The sequence below is a fragment of the Conger conger genome, chromosome 18 (assembly GCF_963514075.1).
Source record: "Conger conger chromosome 18, fConCon1.1, whole genome shotgun sequence".
In the NCBI taxonomy this organism is placed as follows: domain Eukaryota; kingdom Metazoa; phylum Chordata; class Actinopteri; order Anguilliformes; family Congridae; genus Conger; species Conger conger.
In genome coordinates this window covers 28115519-28134850 of record NC_083777.1, presented here as the reverse complement: position 1 = coordinate 28134850, position 19332 = coordinate 28115519, and the positions used below count along the sequence as shown (strand labels likewise).

The window sequence follows — 19332 nt, the reverse complement described above, 5'->3', positions numbered from 1 at the left end:
ATGTTATAGTGCACATCATTATGCTGCATCGTAACAGCTGGACAGACCACGATTAACAGTGCAGCTTGAGAAGACGGGGATCCCACTTTGGTCCTCTTTTACTGTGTCTGTGGATGAAATAATACGTACATGCCTTAGTCTACTAGGGACTGTGAGACACTCCTAAATTTAGAGCTCTATTTATTTTATTTTTCGGTTAGAAGGCTTTTAGAGTAAGAATGCATATTAAAGGCATAATAAAATGCTTCATGGCTAAAGAGTCTAGATATCCTTCCACTCAAGTTTTTAAAATGTATAGTCAACTGAAAGAAAGAGTTTATTTATTTATCTACATGTTTAACAGTCCTTGTGAATGTGCGTAGATGTGGCTTCTTTATACTGAATAGTACATGTACTTGTTTTTCATTTACATTTGCAGTTCAATACATTTATGCTATATTCTATCGTCTTTTGAATTTTCTGGATGGGGAAAAAATCTGATTATTACAGTAATATATCAGTGTGTCAACCTGGCATTAGGCATTAATGTGTGTGTGTGTGTGTGTGTGTGTGTTGGGCGGGTTTGGTATTCTCACCAGTAGTTTGCCATTACACAACAGTCAACTAGAAACTCCTTAAAAGTTAAAAGTTAAAAGTTGCCATGGAAATGAAATGTTTCCCTTTACATTTTAAAGCTATCCAGGGTGAAGTGAGCCCCTGGTGGGATCAAGCAGCGCATTCCACTGCCTAGGTGCCACATAGCAGAACGCAGTCTCCCATATATTTAGGCCTATGTGGAGGCTGTACTAGGGAGATGGAATAATAAACATATAACAGGCGGTGTAATATCCTGAAAGTGTTTTTCCTCTACGTCTTTTCAACATTTGCCGTGACTTCTGAGAGAGTATTTGAGGCCGGAAAATGCATTTCACAGAGCGTGCACACACACACACCGACGTTGAAGGCAAGGAAAAAAACGTAGTAGCAGAATATTTAGCCTCGATATAAACAGTTAGGCTAACGTGCTAACCCCCGTGACAGCATTCTCGGGACAAAGTGCAGACGTCCACAAAAAGCGCGCAAGTCAAAACATTTTCGAAACTTTGTTCTTTTGAGAAAACTCTCCCCCAAAGCGGGGAGAGTTCGAAGGGGGATATGGAGCTGGAAGTTATCTCAGAAATGCGACCGGTGGAGCAGGCCAAGATGTGTGGGTCCTGCTGCCTAATATAAACCAGAGATGCTTCAAAAATAGATGCTTTGTGAGGAGACAAATGAGTGCCTGTGTTGATGGCGATTTGCAGCTGAGACCCCGGTGCCCTGGGCCGAGACCGTTCCCCTGCTAAAACCCGACATCCTGTTAGGAGCGCTCTCCTCCCGTCAACCCCGCCCTTCCCTCCAATTTACGTCCCAATGATCACCTTCTCCCATCAGCAACTTTAAGCTCCGATGCTGATTAATGAACTGAAAAGAACACCCAGTCCTTGCAATGTGCAAAGCAACAAACCGGGAAGATACTTCAACACTTTTGACACGCTGCAGCTGCCCATGGTATGGATGAGGAGATGTGGACGGAGACAGATGTGTGGCGGTGGACCGGTGGACAGGGCACACACGTACATTAAACACACTGGGGCCTTCATTAAAACCGCAAGAAAAGACAATGTTTTGAGCTACGTTTAGCTTGGTCATGGTAAATGCTAAATGGCTGGCATTTATATAGCGCCTTTATCCAAAGGGCTGTACAATTGATGCTTTTCATCCACACACACACACTCAGATACAAATGGTGATTGGCTGCTATGCAAGGCACCAACCAGCTCATCAGGAGCATTTGGGGGTTCAACGTCTTGCTCAGGTATACCTCGACACACCCAGGACAGGATCAACCCTCCGACTGCCAGATGACTGCTCTCACCTCCTGAGCCAATGCCGCCCGCCACATGGTCTCCACATTGACCACCGAACCCCCCCGTTGTGCGATATTCCTGGGCGAAGCTATTTCTGCTCTAAGCCTGCCTTATTATTTAACGCCATATGATACGCGCGTGCCCTAAACTTGCCTTATTATTTAACGCTATACGATACGTGTGGCTGTAGGCATGCTGACACGGCCAGGGGAGGCCAAGTATGATCTTACGGCCGCGGACCGCTCCAAACTGCGGGGGAGTTTTCTCTGCGGCACGGGTGACGTGGTGTGATCGCAGATGAGCCATCGGATGAGGTGACCTGCCAGGGCTTTGGCAGACGAGCAGCATCCCACCGTCCTCCTGTTTCCCATCATCTCATGGGCCCGGAGCCATGCCTCCTCTCCTCCAGTCCTGCGACCATTTCATCAACGCTCCTATCTGCCTTAACATGCACTCAGCTGGCACTTTATTCGCCATTTATAAAACTTATTGGTCTTCTGCTGCTGCAGCTGAGCTACTTTGTTTGTTCAGAGATGCTGTTCTGCATACCACTGTTATGTAATGTGCGTTACTGTAGTCTGGCCCCTCTCCTCTGACCTATCTCTTTAACAACGCCCAAATCCCAGGAGATCAGCAGTTTCTGAGATACACAAACCACCCTGTCTGGCACCAACAATCATTCCACGGTCAAAGTCACTTAGATCACATTTCATACAGAATAATCAGTGTTTCAGAAGTTAATATATGGACGAACTTTGGTATTTGGTCCTTAAATTAAGAGATACTGCACAATATTATGTCACATTTAAAGTTATGTTTTAATAAAAACCAGAAAGCCATACATAGAACATACTCTTCTTCTTTCACACTTTTAAAACACCAGGGATGCTGTATGAAACTGTGCTGGTACAGGATACGTGCAAATGCATATCTGAATAATGTGTTTGAATGTGTGTGTGTAGGTGTGTGCGTGTGTGTGTGCATCTGTGTGTCTGCTACAGCTGTTGCTACAGCTTTATGATATAATGCCAAGACACTGAAATCTTGGGCTGAAATAATTAAATGCATGTACTGTGATCCAAGTTCTCAAGGATTCACGTTCTCCAAATACAATGTTTGAATGTAAATACAGGAAGCCTCTGAGCAGTGAAGATCAGATACTTTTCTCTGTCAGCTGAAAGCTTATTCAGCATCCAGAGAATCCAGAGTCAGACGAGAGGTTCAAGATCAGTTGAGAACAGATTCAGGGTCAGATGAGATCAGATTCTGGGGTCAGGTGAGATCAGATTCTGGGTCAGGTTAGATCAGATTCAAGACCAGATGAGATCAGATTCTGGGGTCAGATGAGATCAGATTCAGGGGTCAGATGAGATTAGATTCAGAGTCTGGTGAGACCAGATTCAGGGGTCGGGTGAGATCAGATTCAGGGGTCGGGTGAGATCAGATTCTGGGGTCAGATGATAGCAGCTCCATTGCTGGGGCGGAAAAGTTGCAGTTTTCCATCCAGGGTCCCCGTCATCAGCTGCAGAGACAGGGCAGAGGCATGAGAGAGGTTAGGGTTCAGGTTCGGGTTTGTGAGGCTTCACTTCACTGTCCCAGCGACACAGGAACACCACCTGACTCTGACAGGCAACCTTCAGTAAATGCTGAAAATGAGTCTATAACGACTTCATGCTGTTTCAGTGAGACATGCAGTCACAGAGCATACAGAGGGTCCTTGGATAGGAAACTAACTTCTCCATTCGAGTGGCATCATGCACAGGTCGGGTGTGTGTGTGTGTGTGTGTGTGTGTGTGAGTGAGTGATTCACCCTAGGCGTTAGCATAAGACCAGTACATTAAAGTTACACCAGAGCATCGTGCGATTTCCCTCATTATTCAGAGGAGAGAATTGGCACCAGGCATTGAGGCTGGCATACGTTAATGCTAAATGATCCCTCTAATCCATTTGTTAACCGTAATCCTAAATGGTTTTCAGACACCTGCGTTTCATTAGGAGGGTTCGGCAGGCCTGGTGATTGAAGTGTTCCTGAAGCTGTTCTGCTTCCTCACATGTGGAGGGCAGAGTCACATCACCCCCCCCCGCTTGGCCTGTGCTTCGCTGTGCACTTCTGTTTAATCAGCAGTGCTGTACGCACAATCACGCACACCCTGGATATGCTGAAGCGCATGGTAAATGGTTGGCATTTATATAGCGCCTTTATCCAAAGCGCTGTACAATTGATGCTTCTCATTCACCCATTCATACACACGCTCACACACCGACAGCGATTGGCTGCCATGCAACGCACCGACCAGCTCGTCAGGAGCATTTAGGGGTTAGGTGTCTTACTCAGGAACACTTGGACACAGCCCGGGCGGGGGATTAAACTGGCAACCCTCCGACTGCTCTTACTGCCTGAGCCATGTCACCCATCTGTGCACAGGCACATTAGAGTGACACACACACACACAGACACAGACACAGACACAGACACAGACACACACACACACACACACACACACACAGACAGACAGACAGACAGACAGACACACAGACACACACACACACACACACACACGTCCCTGTCCGGCTATAAAGCATCCCACTCTCTCCTGACAGCCAATCAGCCAACACCAACAGCATTACCTCATCGCCCCCATCAGCCAATCAACCGGGCCGAGGAGCATTACCTCACTGCTTTCGGTAGGGTCCCAGCACACAGCAACACAGCCATTTTGTTTTTTTTCCCCACAGACTGAAGCCGGACATCTCCAACAGATACTGAGGATGATGCATAGCGAGGCAGGGCTGGGAGCCAGCACTCCCACACGAGCTCAGTTACAGAAAGACACACAGAACAAAAGACTGACCCTGCCTCACACAGACCCACTCACTTCCACCTTCCCCGCTGCCAGGGATGCCTTTCTGAAACGGATTAAACAAAGTTTAGCAGATAACTTTATTTATCTTGCCCGCGGAAGATCTGACAGGATTTTGGCAGGAGCACCGAGAGAAAGTGGGAGCCGCCCTCTCTTACCTGGGTGAGAGGAAATGTATACATTTGAGAGGGGGGATCAGACACGGCTGCTTGGAGTAAACAGTGACTCAAACGCAAGTAGGTGCAATTGATGTCTGAGTTTCAGCCGGGCGCCTGAGATATTCTCCAGTCGGTGCATTTAAAAGGTCTGGACAGCAAAGATACAAACGGCGGCGGCCTGTAGCGTTGTGGTTAAGGTACATGACTGGGACACACAAGGTCGGTGGTTCCACCCCCGGTGTAGCCACAATCTGCACAGCCGTCGGGCCCTTGAGCAAGGCCCTTAACCCCTGCATTGCTCCAGGGGAGGATTGTCTCCTACTTAGTCTAATCAACTGTACGTCGCTCTGGATAAGAGCGTCTGCCAAATGCCAATAATGTAATGTCATGTAAACAGCGGTCAATGAATGAGTTTTAGGTACTTAATAGACTTATTTTTAGACCGAAGTAAGTCTTCTGCTGCTGTAGCCTATCCACTTAGAGGTGTAATGCGTTGCGTGTGGTTATTTGCATTACTGTCACCTTCCTGTCAGCTGTGACCAGTCTTGGACCTTCTCCTCTGACGTCTCTCATTAACAAGGCATTTCTGCCCACAGAACTTCTGCTCACTGGTTGGTGTTTGTTCCATCCAGAGCAGGGGTGTTGCAGGTCTTTAACAGGGGTGTTGATCCTTCCTATCACTGGGGCGACATGGCTCAGGCAGTAAGAGCAGTCGTCTGGCAGTCGGAGGGTTGCCGGTTTGATCCCCCGCCCGGGCTGTGTCGAAGTGTCCCTGAGCAAGACACCTAACCCCCAAATGCTCCTGACGAGCTGGTTGGCGCCTTGTATGGCAGCCAATCGCCGTTGGTGTGCGAGTGTGTGTATGAATTAGGGTGAATGAGAAGCATCAATTGTACAGCGCTTTGGATAAAGGCGCTATATAAATGCCAACCATTTCCCATAAAAAATATCTGAGTGGTCTATCTGAGCTTAGAGTACTGACAGTTTAAGTAGGTCAGTATTTTTCTGGGCCCACTAGCCCCCCTCAAGCCCCTACACCACAGGAACCTGCCTCGGGCTCCTGAAACAGCAAACGCCTTTATGAGAGTCCTTAATGGCTGGAACTGCAGCCTGGGTCAATCCGTGCCCAGTGAACTGAGAAATCCCCAAATCCTCAACTTCTCTACGCGCCTCTCAGGCACACTGCTGACGGGCACTGAGGGAGGGAGGGAGAGCGAGGGAACAAGAGAGGAGAGGGAAAGAGATGAGGAGGAAATGGGAGGTAAGGAGGAGAGGGAAAGAGACAGAGGCGAAGACAGAGAGAGGAGGATAGAACAGAGATGAATTACTTCCTAAAAGCTGTCTGGCACCATGTAAATATTATCTCCCTTTTCTTTCATTACCGAAATTGAAAGATGATATCCTTATCCCAGGAAAATCGCATTCCTTAAAGTTGTAATTTTAAACAGCCTTTTTTTAAGAAGCTAAATAAAAAATGGGATTGAGCTTTGCTTAAGTAAGCCATGGCAGTGTGCTGAGGATTGGCTCTCACAAAGTTGTGCACCCTTTTCTCAAACCATGCAGCAACTGTGCCACCAAAAAAATCACCGGACCACGGACTAACCCCTGAGGCTCTTTGACCGACCCCGAGTAGGAATGTATCTCACAGGGACACAGTACTCAGTCTCACTTCAGTAGTCAACACGCCTGCACTAACTCGATGACATCAACTGAGAAAAATGATTTTTTTGCTGCCCATAACCACACTTACTGTAGACAGTAAGCAATTTGCAGTCATCTCCAAAACTATTCTCTCTATTCTCTATTAGAAGGAGACACACAACCCTCCTCCACACTCAATAATACAAATACAGGTACTCGTATGATGTAATTGTTTAGTTCAAGATCTAATTACTTGAATTCATGAACTGCACCAAGCGAACAGCATAAGTTTTTGTAATAAAAATGTTGTCCAATTGAAAGCCCACAGAGAGATCAGTCTCCAAGCCAAAATAATATGTTTCCCGTAAAAACAGTTGACCGTAAAAACGAAATGCCTGAAAATGTTGGCAACTCCACTCATCTGTGTAGTTTTCTCCATTGAAACACAGCCTAATGAACATACACACACATGCGCACACACATAAACACTTAAAGGAACAGTATCGTTACGATCACCGTTTACGCGGCTGTTCCGGGGGACTCTTTGTTCTTAATTTTTGATTTCGTAAAAAATGGACGCCTGCACTTCACCATACAAATATTTTAACGATGGACCAAGCAGTAAATCAGAAGGAGAAACGTTGGGTTATGTAACTTGAATTACAGTGGTACGTAATGCCTGGACCCAGCGGAAGAAGCAACACAAATCAGACACATTTCTCATGCGAGTTTGCCTCGTTAAACTTCCCACCTGCCACGCTTTTGAGGTCTTGAGTAAAATCTAATTCACCAATAAAACCAGAACTATCACATAAAAATGAGACAATGGAAAGTATAAGTGGCCTTTTTCCTATACTGTAGATTACTTGGGGTGCCAATTAACATACTGGATTCATGTTTCATGTGTCGTGTAGCAAGACTAACTGCTTTACCAGTATTCAATCAAACTCTGCTGCAGTGGTGCTCACTCCTGGTCCTGGAGAGCCACAGGGTGTGCTGGCTTTTGCTGTTACTCTGCACTTAATTGATCAATTAAAGCAGTTAATTGCACAGTTAACCCACCGCACCTGGTTTCTTGGGTCTGAATTGGTTGCTGAATTGGTTGTTTCAGCAACCAAAATGAGAAGAAACAGACGCAGTGAAGAACTGGGAGGAACTATGGGCCAATGTGGATTCAGCGTCCCCCTCCAATCCTTTTAAAAGTCACATTTTCAAACATTTTAATATGTTGGTATGAAAAAAGCGACAGCTTTATGTATTGGAAGTTTTTTTTGGGGAAAAAAAACGGTGCACGCGGGGAACATATTTCAGTTTTTTTGTCAATACGGAACAGCTGAGTTTCTGCATAAGGACTGTCTAGAGCACCGGATTCAGGGACATCTGTACAGAGTTTCAATACATGCCTTCTGTGTTCCCTTTTCAAAGGTTGAAAGATTCAAGTGTTTCTGTTTGTGTCTTTTGCCTGTAATACTTTATGTAATGTCTGTCTGTCTGTCAGTGAGTATGTTCCATGTGAGTCTGTGTGCATATGTGTATCTCTCCATCAGTGTGTTTTTGGGTCTGAGTGTGTCTGTGACCGGCTGTCACTCAGGGAGTCTGGAGCTTGCGCAGACAGACTGTCTGTCAGTAGCGGTGTGTCTGTGGGTCTGTCAGTGTGTGTAACTCAGTCAGTGTATCTCTCCATCGGTGTGTTTTCGGGTCGGCGTGCGTCTGTGACCGGCTGTCACTCAGGCTCTGTCTGGAGCTTAGCGGTGTGTCTTTGCGGGCCGGTGTCAGTGCGCAGGGAGACAGAGAGCGAGCGTGCGGTCCGTCTGCTGGAGAAACCATTTCCACAGAGCCGCTGGGGAAATGAGAAGCAGGGCCCTGGAATGCAGGTCCCATCGGGATGATGGAATTCCATCCGTCTGCTCCGGGACCGGACCATGAGCGGAATACTAAAATTCCCACTCTGGCTGCCGGGTTATGGAGCGTTGAGGTTGGAAAGGAAAACCTTCCCAGCACCCAGTCCAATTACCCATTCCAAGAATGGAGCCTTAGAAGACCAAAATAAGACAAGATGCCATTTTTAATCACCCACCGCATTCATCTTGCACGACTGCCATGCAACGCTGTACATTCTATACACGCACGTTTCAGACATGACTTTACTTAATTCTGGCTCAATACACGGATAAAGCAACGGCGCTATTTTTTGCAGACCACTCTGATCCAAACCTGAGCCGGTTTAATTACAAAGTGCAAATCCTGCTCCGGAACACAGTCCAAAGATTCGCCAGTGCCTGGACTCCCCCAGGAAAACCACAGCTCAGACACTAAACCCATCTGCTTTACCTGTCCCGGATTAGCTTAAAGCCATGTCCTTTGCCAGCATTAACATGGGCCCGGGCGTTGCTGCCGACTACCCCTAAGTTACCACTAATGGGCAAAGCTAATCAATTATCCTTTTGCCAGCAGTTGAAAAGCTTGGAATAAAAAGTGAACCCAAATCCCCCTTCCGCTCCACGATCCTGCACTTCAGCCCGTGAGATTTCGTGAGATCTTGGCGAGTCCTCTCGCATATAAACGCCCCCGTTCGCAGTGCCGTCGAGTTGGACCGGTGCGAAATTCCGACGGAATTTCCCCCGCTCATCTCTTCCTCTGTGGTACAGGAGAGCGGGAGGATCAGGACGGACAGCCTGTCAGAAGATGAAGGCTCAGTGCCGGGTGGGCTCACAGAGCCTGGGGGGGATGGAGGGGGGGGATGAGGCGGACGATAAAGAGGGGTTTAGTGAGGGCGGCAAGAGACAGAGGGGTGATTCATCCTGCGTCCGTCCGGCCGCGTCTGGAGCGCGCTCGGCTCGGGCGCAGCGGCGGAGCAAACTTTTCACCCCCGCACCGCGATCGCACCGCCGCATTAACCGCAGAATCCGCACATCGCACCCGAGAGCCGCTCGCTCTCAGGCCCTCTGCTCAAAAGTCGGACCCAAACAGCGGGAGATCGGCATCAGAATGTGAAAGATAACGAGACATCGCGATGTCTGCGGTTTCTGTAATGGTTTCTGCATTAAAGGACGATAGCTTTGCCCTCAAAGCACTGACATCTCTCATTAAAAAAAGAAAGGGGGTGTGTGCTGGTGCCCACTGATCAGTTGAACATCAAACGCTGAAGGTTAAGCTACAGGTTGAGCGACATTTGTAATTTGTCTGTCAGCGGTCAAAGGTCAAAGGTCAGGAATCAGTGGGCAAGGGCCTATGCAATTATCGTCTTCAGATTAGGGCATGCCCTCGGCACATCAAACAGAGCTCATCAGACATCACTCTGATATGTTAAAAGCTGTAGTCCAGGGGTCTCCAATCTCATCCGCCAGCACAATTCAGCCAACTACATGCCTGATTCAGCTAACTACATACCTAATCATCATCTTCAATCAAGACATTGATAAGTAGGGTCAGGTGCTGGGCGGAAACACAAACCTGCACCCACCTCAACCCTTTTTGGAAAAGATTGGATACCCGTGCTGCAGACAGTCGTAACTGCATAGGACAGTTCTGGAGAGGTGGTGGGACTGCTTGTATTAGCACAGGCACGTCGTGTCGATAAGAACCAGGTGTGGTAAACTCAGCCGACAATTGAACATCGACGACATCCCGGTCCAACGCAGAAGAAGGACTCTCCTTCTCCTCTTTACTCATCCCATTCCTACCCTTCTGATGAATCACAGGAACAATAACAGGGAGCCCCTTGGCCTCTACCGCAATTTTTCACTCCAAAAATCTTTGCTTTGAAATTGAAATCGCGGAGTGGACAAATGTGTTTTTAATGTATCCTTTGAGGTCCGGTGACACGGTCCTGCATCGGGACTTTGCACGAGACACGATTCCGTTTCTCAACAGACGTCCCCTTGCGTCATCGGTTTGCTCATCGTGTGTCTCTCCCGCTCGGCGACTTCCAACGGCGAACCTCGCACATCTGCTGCCCTGCGAGAAAAATGACCCCCTCCGAAAAACGCCAGGATGTGCCCCCCCCACCGCCCCCCATCCCATCCCTTTTAACCGTCAAGAGGGACTGTTTAAATTGGGCTAATTAGGACAAACCCTAGCCGGGTGGCTAGCTCTGAGAGGCATTGAAGCAGGTCTCCGTGCCGCGAGTGGTCGATGACCTCATGTTTGGCACGGCTCCCCGTGTCTCTTCGTCGGGGCGCTCTGGCTAAGGGGCCCCAGAGAGAGGAAATGGACGCCATGAAATGACTCATTGATATGCAGAAACTTAAACAGCCTGTAGCCTCCGGAGGCTTTTCCTCTCAGACCTGACCTACTAAACTGCTCCACTGAACTGGATGTGGATTCGGCCTGGGCCAGGGGCTGGAGGGTGGGTCCCGCAGGGCCGAGACTCTCGCAGGACAGAGAGAGGGAGGGGAGGGGTCGGATACTGAGCGCCCCCCCCGGTAGTACAAGCGTCGCTTATTGTGAGGGTTCTTAAGAATTAGCCGAAAACCAAGGGGGAGTCTCGACGGACTGGAACGAGGTCAAACGTTTTTCTGGAGTCTTATTGTACGAACTGGAAGCGTTGGCGGAGATTAATGCAAGAGGGCCTCCTCGCCTCTCCCCACTTCCCGGGAAGGTCTCTTCCCACCAGACTGCGAAGCAACAGGAGCCCGGAGCAGCCATCTCTCAATGCGTTTGGGCACAAAGTCCTGCTATGGTTTTAATAAGCGTGACTAGCTATAACTCACTGGGGGCATCTCGCCTTTTCAGGGCAGCAGAGTTAGTCACTCGCACAAGGGAGCTTGTAAAAGTGCGCAGAGGTATGCTACAGTAAAACCACAAGAGGGTTTTACAACAGAGTGGAGGGACAGGAAAGGCTGGAGAGTTCACGATGACGTGGACCATGAGAACGACTTGAGCCCAGAGGAAGTGATCAGGGAAGCTCACGGACTAACCTAAATTTCAGAATGTAGTCTCCCTTCCATTTGGAAGACACAACGATAGTAAACTAGCTTTGTAATTCAGTTTGGCGTCACTGTAAAATGCCATAACTTTCTAAAGAGGAGGCCCCTAGGCAATGTATTCATTCACAAGGCTCAAAATATGGATTCATACAGACTGAATCAAGCATTATGGTAAATTTGCCTACGGGCAAAAGAAGTTGGTTCGTCATTTAGCTTAGCATTTCGCAAAATAAGTATTTTGGTTGGAAAGTGGCATCGGAATTCAGTGGATCCAGTGTCATTTCAACGAGAAATGTGTGCGGATAAAAACATCCAAAAGGTCGAAACACCAGCTTAAATCGCAGACTGCGACATGAGACAGTTATCTGAATCATTCATTTTGTCCATAGAGAAATTCTCCTTTGACCCGGAATCCGTATACGGGCAAAGGTTCTGATCCGCGTTACGTCAGACGTCCGGACGCCTACGGGGGGGGACTGGAAAGCAGATGCAGGCACGTCCACACCGTCACAGAAACTAATTTGAGCTCTTTCAGCGCGCGGACTAAACTTTCCTTGGGTTTCCAGCGTAATCCCATAATATCTTCCCCATTTACACGTCCAGCTGCTGGCTCCGCAACACGAGAGAGAAAGAGGGAAATATGGCCGCGCGGGCCAAACATTAGATCAACGGCAATTAACCGTAATCAGAAGCAGCACATCCCCGTCAGGCCAAGCGCCGGGCAGATCGTTTCATAACAGGGATGAACCCCCCCCCCCCCCCCCCCTCCCCCTCCCAAAAAAAAAATGTCTGACTGATGCGTCTGAAACGGGAACAGTTGTGCCTTTGGCCCCCGGCTCGACGGGAGGGCTGTTTGCACCGCTGAGGGTCAGAGCCGACTGTAACCCGATGACTTCCCGAGATGCCTCGGTCAACGGCAGGAAAAAAAAAAAAAACGCGCAACAAGAACAAAGAACAGCTCGAGCCTGTAATTATCAGTAATAGAAGACGCAGCGGTGGTACTTACTTCTAATGGAGACACATTCGCCTGCATTACCCACGCTCGTTAGGCATGTAGAATGTAATTACACCGGGTAGCGAGGCGACCAAAGATACGCACGACATTCATCCATGGCTGAACAGACGTTGGTAAAAAAAAAACCCTTCAGAGCACAAAGACACAGGGATGTGCTGCTGTACTGGAAGAACAGAGAGATGTAGCGCCCCCCCCACCCTCTAACCCCTCCCCCGGCCCCCGCCACGCACGTCTCTGCAGGGCCCTTACTGACCTGCTGACCCCTGGCCTGTCATGATCAAAGCACAGTAACACCCCTCTGGCCTCAGCACCCAATAAAAAAGGCAGTGTTTTAGCAGCCTATTAAAGTCGATGGCAGGCGGGAGAACGGATATGATGTTAAAGTTAGTGGAGTGTGTGTGAAATTCCCGGGGGAATTATTTCTCTCTCCCTCCATCTCTCCCTCCCTCCATCTCTCCCTCCATCCCTCTCTCTCCCTCTCTCCCTCCATCCCTCTCTCTCCCTCTCTCTCTCTCTCTCTCCCTCCCTCCCTCCATGCCGAGGGCTGTAGGAGACCCAGGCTCGCTCGCCCGCCGTAGGCCTTCTCGCAGACGTGGGGTTCGAGCCTCACACATCTACCGTTCCGTGCTCACAGCTCTGTGAGAGCACTTCCAAACCACCGGCGCTTTTCGGATTTCGGGAAACGGGCCCCGGAGGCCTCTTCCGATCAGGCTCAGCCAGCGGAAGACAATAATTCGGCCTCCACATCCCTCACGCTGCGCCGCGGTTAGCGCTGCTCTCCTCGTGCCAGTGCACGTAGAGGAATCCCGTCGGTCCGTGTGGTAAATTTCCACACCCGCCGCCGCGCGGCACGGTAATTCCCCTCTCCGTGGACGTGCTGTCGAGGTTTGGGGCACTTCCGCGTGTGGGGGGGGGGGGGTCACCCCTTTTCCCCCTGCGCCACACGTACAGTAACCGCTCGGTGCTCCGAGGTCCGGGGCGTGCCGTGACCCAGTAATGTCAGGCGTGAGTTCTGGGCTGGGGGACGGCCGGGGCGATTTGGGAGCCCGTCCCAGTCCCCAGGCTGGAGCGCGAAACTGGGCTCCAATCAACACCGCCGCCCGGTGGCATGGCAACTGAACCCCCCCCCACCCCCACCCCCGCCCCTAAAGACACATATCTCTCACATCTGGTTTCTGTGCCTAATCCTTTCGCTCCTTTCATGTACACTCGGAAAGTGTACCCCCGACACCCCCCCCCCCCCCGCCTCCAGGCGCAGTACATGAGGCGGTTCCCCGGAGTCTTTACGTAATGCAAGGGGCCGAAAACTGGCCCACTCTCGCCCTCTCGCCCGCCATCATCACATTCAAAACCGGTGATTTATTCACATGAGGAAACCCTTCCCAGCCCTGCCCTGCTGAGGGGGACCATAAATCACGCATGACGGCTGTCTGGTGGCGGGAATCCCCGTTTCGCGGGCCGGGAGAACGTACGCTTTCCCGTTCGGATATATGGGTCAATGTGAAAGTGCCTTCGTCAGGCCAGATCCTCGCCTGTATAAATCATTATTACGACCCGATTACTCATCTTCATCCTGAGAAAAATCACAAGGCAGACCCTCGTATATCTCGATCAGGTCCCAGAGCTAAGCTCTTGGTGCTTTACGTGGACCCTTGATCCTCTCTAAGGCAGTGCAATATCCCCCCACCCTACACCGGAGTGCCAGACTCCTAAAAACAGGAAGGACTCCAGAGAGAGACTGAGGTAGAAAGGGCAGGAGAAAGAGAGAGGGAAGGAGGGAAAGGAGGGCGTGGGAGAGAGAAAAGGAAGGTAAGGCGTTGAGACTGCAAAGCAACTTCTGAAATCACATTTAAGGGCGAGAGGCGGTTCTCGGGTTCTTGGGTAATTGTCGTCTCTGATTTGGGTGGTCGCATATTTACGGAGAAGAGTGTGAGACACTGAGGGAGAGACCAGAGGAGGTCCAGATTTCTGAGGTCAGAGTCCGTACTGTAGCTGTCCATCCAGGGCCCCTGCCAGCCATTGGAGGGACCTGCTCATGCAGTCAGCATCCTCACCCTTCGAGGAGTACAGCGGTGACTAAGAGCATAGGAACCTAGTCGCTGATGAAATCCTGTTTGAAATGATTTTATCCTTCTTTCCCCTCCCGTTTTGTTTATACAGACTGACATTTGGAGCCGTTAGCCCTCTCAATCCCAAATATGAAAAAAAAACACCACTGTTGCAAAATACCTACAGAGCGGAAAATATGAAGGCATTTTATTTTTTCCCTCCAATTACTCTCCAGGCTCCAGTTACCAACTTCATGAGTTGACAGTTTTTACACATTAAAATGGCCCAAGGGTACACAGAAGTTGGTGGTCTTTATTTTCCGAGGGCAATTTTCAAGAAATTCCTTTCATCGGATCTTTTTTGATCAATAATTTAGCACTCTCTACGCTGTTATTTGACTTCTGTGAAGTGCCTAATGGGCCGTGAAGGCTATAATCCATCCGATGCCTCAATAGGCCCGTTTTACCACAGGAACAAAATCGAAATAGGAACATTATCCCTGATGTTGAACTTCAAGCAGACAGATGTACATTCTGAAACTGCCGAGACTGAAAACTCAAATGAGATTCAAAAACGTATTTAATAACAACAACTAAGATATTCATTATTTTGAACAGAAAGACCCCTAATTGGAGATCTCATACAGTTTACCGTCAAATCACAACTGTCCGCTCTGTCAGCCCTCACGGTTGAGTCGATAATTCTTTTGTCACATATGTGACACTTTAGCAGTTACTTTTCAGCATATTTCCCTCGGAGACTTGAAAAGAAGTCTTTCTTGGAAAGGTCCCCCGCAAGCCTACAAAATTCACAATATTTTCAGCAGATGTGCAGTAGATCAATGAGACAGGCGAGTGTGCTTTTTGTTATTTCTGCCCGCGCCGCTCTCCCGTGCTCAGCATCACGCGGCGGGCAGTCTCGAACATACAGTGTGGGGAGAGGAGAGGAGAGGAGAGAACGTTCCGGGATGGACGGCGTGAACAGACACACGAGCCGCCTGGCGTAGGAAGCGCGTGCGGCCGTCGAACGCGGCAAGTCCTGCTAGCGCTCGAACATAAAGATTACACTCCACTGTGGGAGAGTGCATGTACGTGTGTACGTACACCTACAGTTAGGTCCGGAAATATTTGGACAGTGACACAATTTTCATCATTTTGGCCCTGTACGCTACCACAATGGATTTGAAATTAAATAATCGAGATGCAATTGAAGTGCAGACTTTCAGCTTTAATTTGAGGGTATTTACATCAAAATTGAAGGAAGGGTTTAGGAATTGCAACAATTTTCATACATAGTCCCCTCATTTCAAGGGACCTAAAGTAATTGGACAAATGAATATAATCATAAATAAAATGTTCATTCTTAATACTTTGTTGAGAATCCTTTGCAGGCGATGACTGCCTGAAGTCTGGAACCCATGGACATCACCAAACGTTGGGTTTCCTCCTTTGTGATGCTTTGCCAGGCCTTGACTGCAGCTGTCTTCAGTTGTTGTTTGTTTGCAGGTCTTTCTGCCTTAAGTTTTGTCTTAAGCAAGTGGAATGCATGCTCAATCGGATTGAGATCAGGTGATTGACTCGGCCATTGTAGAATATTCCACTTCTTTACCTTGAAAAACTCCTGGGTTGCTTTCGCAGTATGTTTTGGGTCATTGTCCATCTGTACTGTGAAGCGCCGTCCAATCAACTTTGCTGAATTCGGCTGAATGTGAGCAGACAGAATGTTCCTATAGACTTCAGAATTCATGCGGCTGCTTCCGTCTTCTGTCATATCATCAATAAACACTAGTGACCCAGTGCCATTGGAAGCCATGCATGCCCATGCCATCACACTGCCTCCACCATGTTTTACAGATGATGTGGTGTGCTTCGGATCATGAGCCGTTCCAAGCCTTCTCCATACTTTTCTCTTCCCATCATTCTGGTACAGGTTGATCTTAGTTTCATCTGTCCAAAGAATGCTGTTCCAGAACTGGGCTGGCTTTTTTAGATGTGTTCTGGCAAACTCTAATCTGGCCTTTCTATTCTTGTGGCTTATGAATGGTTTGCACCTTGTGGTGAACCCTCTGTATTTGCTCTCGTGAAGTCTTCTCTTTATGGTAGACTTGGATAATGATACGCCTACTTGCTGGAGAGTCTTCTTCACTTCACTAGATGTTGTGAAAGGGTCCTTCTTTACCATGGAAAGGATCCTGCGATCATCAACCGCTGTTGTCTTCCGTGGACGTCCGGGCCTTTTTGTGTTGCCGAGTTCACCAGTGCGTTCCTTTTTTCTCAGAATGTACCAAACTGTTGATTTGGCCACTCCTGATGTTTCTGCTATCTCTCTGATGGATTTTTTCTTTTTTCGCAGCCTAAGGATGGCCTGTTTCACTTGCATTGACAGCTCCTTTGACCGCATGTTGTGGATTCACAGCAACAGCTTCCAAATGAAAATGCCACACCTGAAATCAACTCCAGACCTTTTACCTGCTTAATTGATGATGAAATAACAAGGGAATAGCCCACACCTGCTCATGAAACAGCTTTTGAGTCAATTGTCCAATTACTTTAGGTCCCTTGAAATGAAGGGACTATGTATGAAAATTGCTGCAATTCCTAAACCCTTCCTCCAATTTTGATGTAAATACCCTCAAATTAAAGCTGAAAGTCTGCACTTCAATTGCATCTCGATTATTTAATTTCAAATCCATTGTGGTAGCGTACAAGTGTGTGTGAGCGTGTGTGTACACCTGAGGTAGTGTTTTCCGTTCCGTGTGCAGAGAGGTGAGAATGTGGCAGTGCTCCAGCATTGAGCCATCACCCACGGCCGCTCTCCCCCCCCGCCTCAGCTCTGCCACCCAGGGAAGACAGCTCTGAGCCCCCCAGGGAAGGCAGCTCTGAGCCGGGCCCCCCAGGGAAGGCAGCTCTGAGCCGGGGCCCCCCAGGGAAGACAGCTCTGAGCCCCCCAGGGAAGGCAGCCCTGAGCCGGGGCCCCCCAGGGAAGACAGCTCTGAGCCGGGGCCCCCCAGGGAAGGCAGCTGTGAGCCGGGGCCCCCCAGGGAAGACAGCTCTGAGCCGGGGCCCCCCAGGGAAGGCAGCTGTGAGCCGGGGCCCCCCAGGGAAGACTGTGCCCTCGAAACACCACAAGAGTAAGCGATGCCGAGTGCTTTCCACCGGCCCGAAATGATGGCGCGCGTTCAAAAACCGTTTTCTATCACAAAGGTTTTTAACGGCCCCGATCGCTTCGTGAATCCCCTCGCGAAGCCAGGCATCAGGATGAAATGTGACGTGTATAAATAACGAAGGCGCTGGAATGCGTTCCGCCAAAGGAACCATCAGCGGCGTCCTTGTAGTCGAAGGGAGGGAACGGCGTTTCTGCAACGTATCAGTGTTCGGCCGTTTGGTTTCCATCCAATAAGCCAAGTCGACGCGGGAGCCAAGAGATACAGCTCCAGATGTTTGCGCAATACAACTTCGCTCTCAGGGAAATAACTCAGCCTTGCTCCGTCCGGCAGCACTGCACGTGTCCATATGGTAACGCATAAGGAACAGGATTGGATTTAATACATACGGAAAAATGCTGCGAACCTCGGTGCCAGAAAAATAAAACAAAATGCATAGTTCAGAGTTTCAGAGGGAAGGTTTCTTCTGTTCCTGTCATGTTAAGTCACGTACACCCTCCTAACTTGACGCTGTAGATTACACTGAAAAATGAAACGCATTTCGGACATATTTCCGTTATGCATGGGATTTTCCACATCCAAATCCAAAGGTACTGATGCTCTCAGTCAAGCAAACAGGTATGAAAACAAAGCAATCAATTTCACAGCTTTGCATGATATACATCTGCACTTCTTTCATAACTATGCAGATTTTTTATGTCCTACAATGTAATACAGTTAATTTTCTTTAGGTTAACACTTCTTTATGGTAGCCATCCCCCTAACATCCCTGAGAAAATATAAAAGAATGGGAATGCTATACTTATGCTCCACCACTTATATTTACTGGCTCTTAAAAGTCTGCATAAGATAAATAAATGTAGGTGCAGGGAATGTATGATGAACTTCGCCGGCCTCGCTAAAGCCTCGGCTGTCTCTGACCCCCACAGCTCCGCCTGTTACGAACGTGAAGAGAAGAGAGGCATTCTGCGCGTTAGAGCAATAAAGCACATTCGGTCTGCAGAGGCCACACCGCAACACGGTGACAAGCGCAAGAAAAAAGTGACCTCTCACAAGTGCTATTTCCTGCCACTGGAATCTGAGGGAATCTGAGCGCATCAGAGCGGAGAGACGGACAAGAGAAACAGAGGAGAACAGGATAGGAGAGGACAGGACACGTCAAAACCGAAAAGGACAGGACGAGACGAGACGAGACGAGAGGGAACCGGACAGGACAGAACACAACTCAGCGTCCGAGCGTGTCCGGATAAAACTCCCCATCGTGATTCAATAAAAAAATAATAATAAAAAAACCAAAACAAAAGTGGTGTAATATCTTTCCCTGGGAAACAATGGGGCTTTATTAGCATTGTTCAAACCAGAGCAAGCGCTAGCTAAGGCCAGGGGGACTGTGTTTTTGGATGATGGAGTATTTTGCTTTGGACAGGCTTCATGGTAGGGGAGACATCAGGCATTCCCAGCGCTGGGACTCTGACAGCCGCTACTGCTACCCGGCTCCTAGTTCCCATGATGACTTTTCAAGGCCGGGGGAGGCATGCTTTTCCCTCTTTACCGTCTGCATTTTCCTTCGACAGTCGCCATTAACCAACATCTGTTTGATATTACAGCTAAAATATGACAACTGGCAAAGC

General features: G+C 48.8%; 1 protein-coding gene across 1 annotated transcript in view; it reads right to left on the bottom strand.

The window, feature by feature from the left end:
• Nucleotides 1-2770: 2770 nt before the first annotated feature.
• The window catches only part of wdr27 (WD repeat domain 27), a 72632-nt gene continuing 56070 nt past the window's right edge, over nt 2771-19332 (bottom strand). The window contains exon 25 of the mRNA XM_061227586.1: nt 2771-3408. Within this exon, the coding sequence (XP_061083570.1) occupies nt 3340-3408 (69 nt within the window). The 3' untranslated portion in view covers nt 2771-3339. The remainder of the gene's footprint in view (nt 3409-19332) is intronic.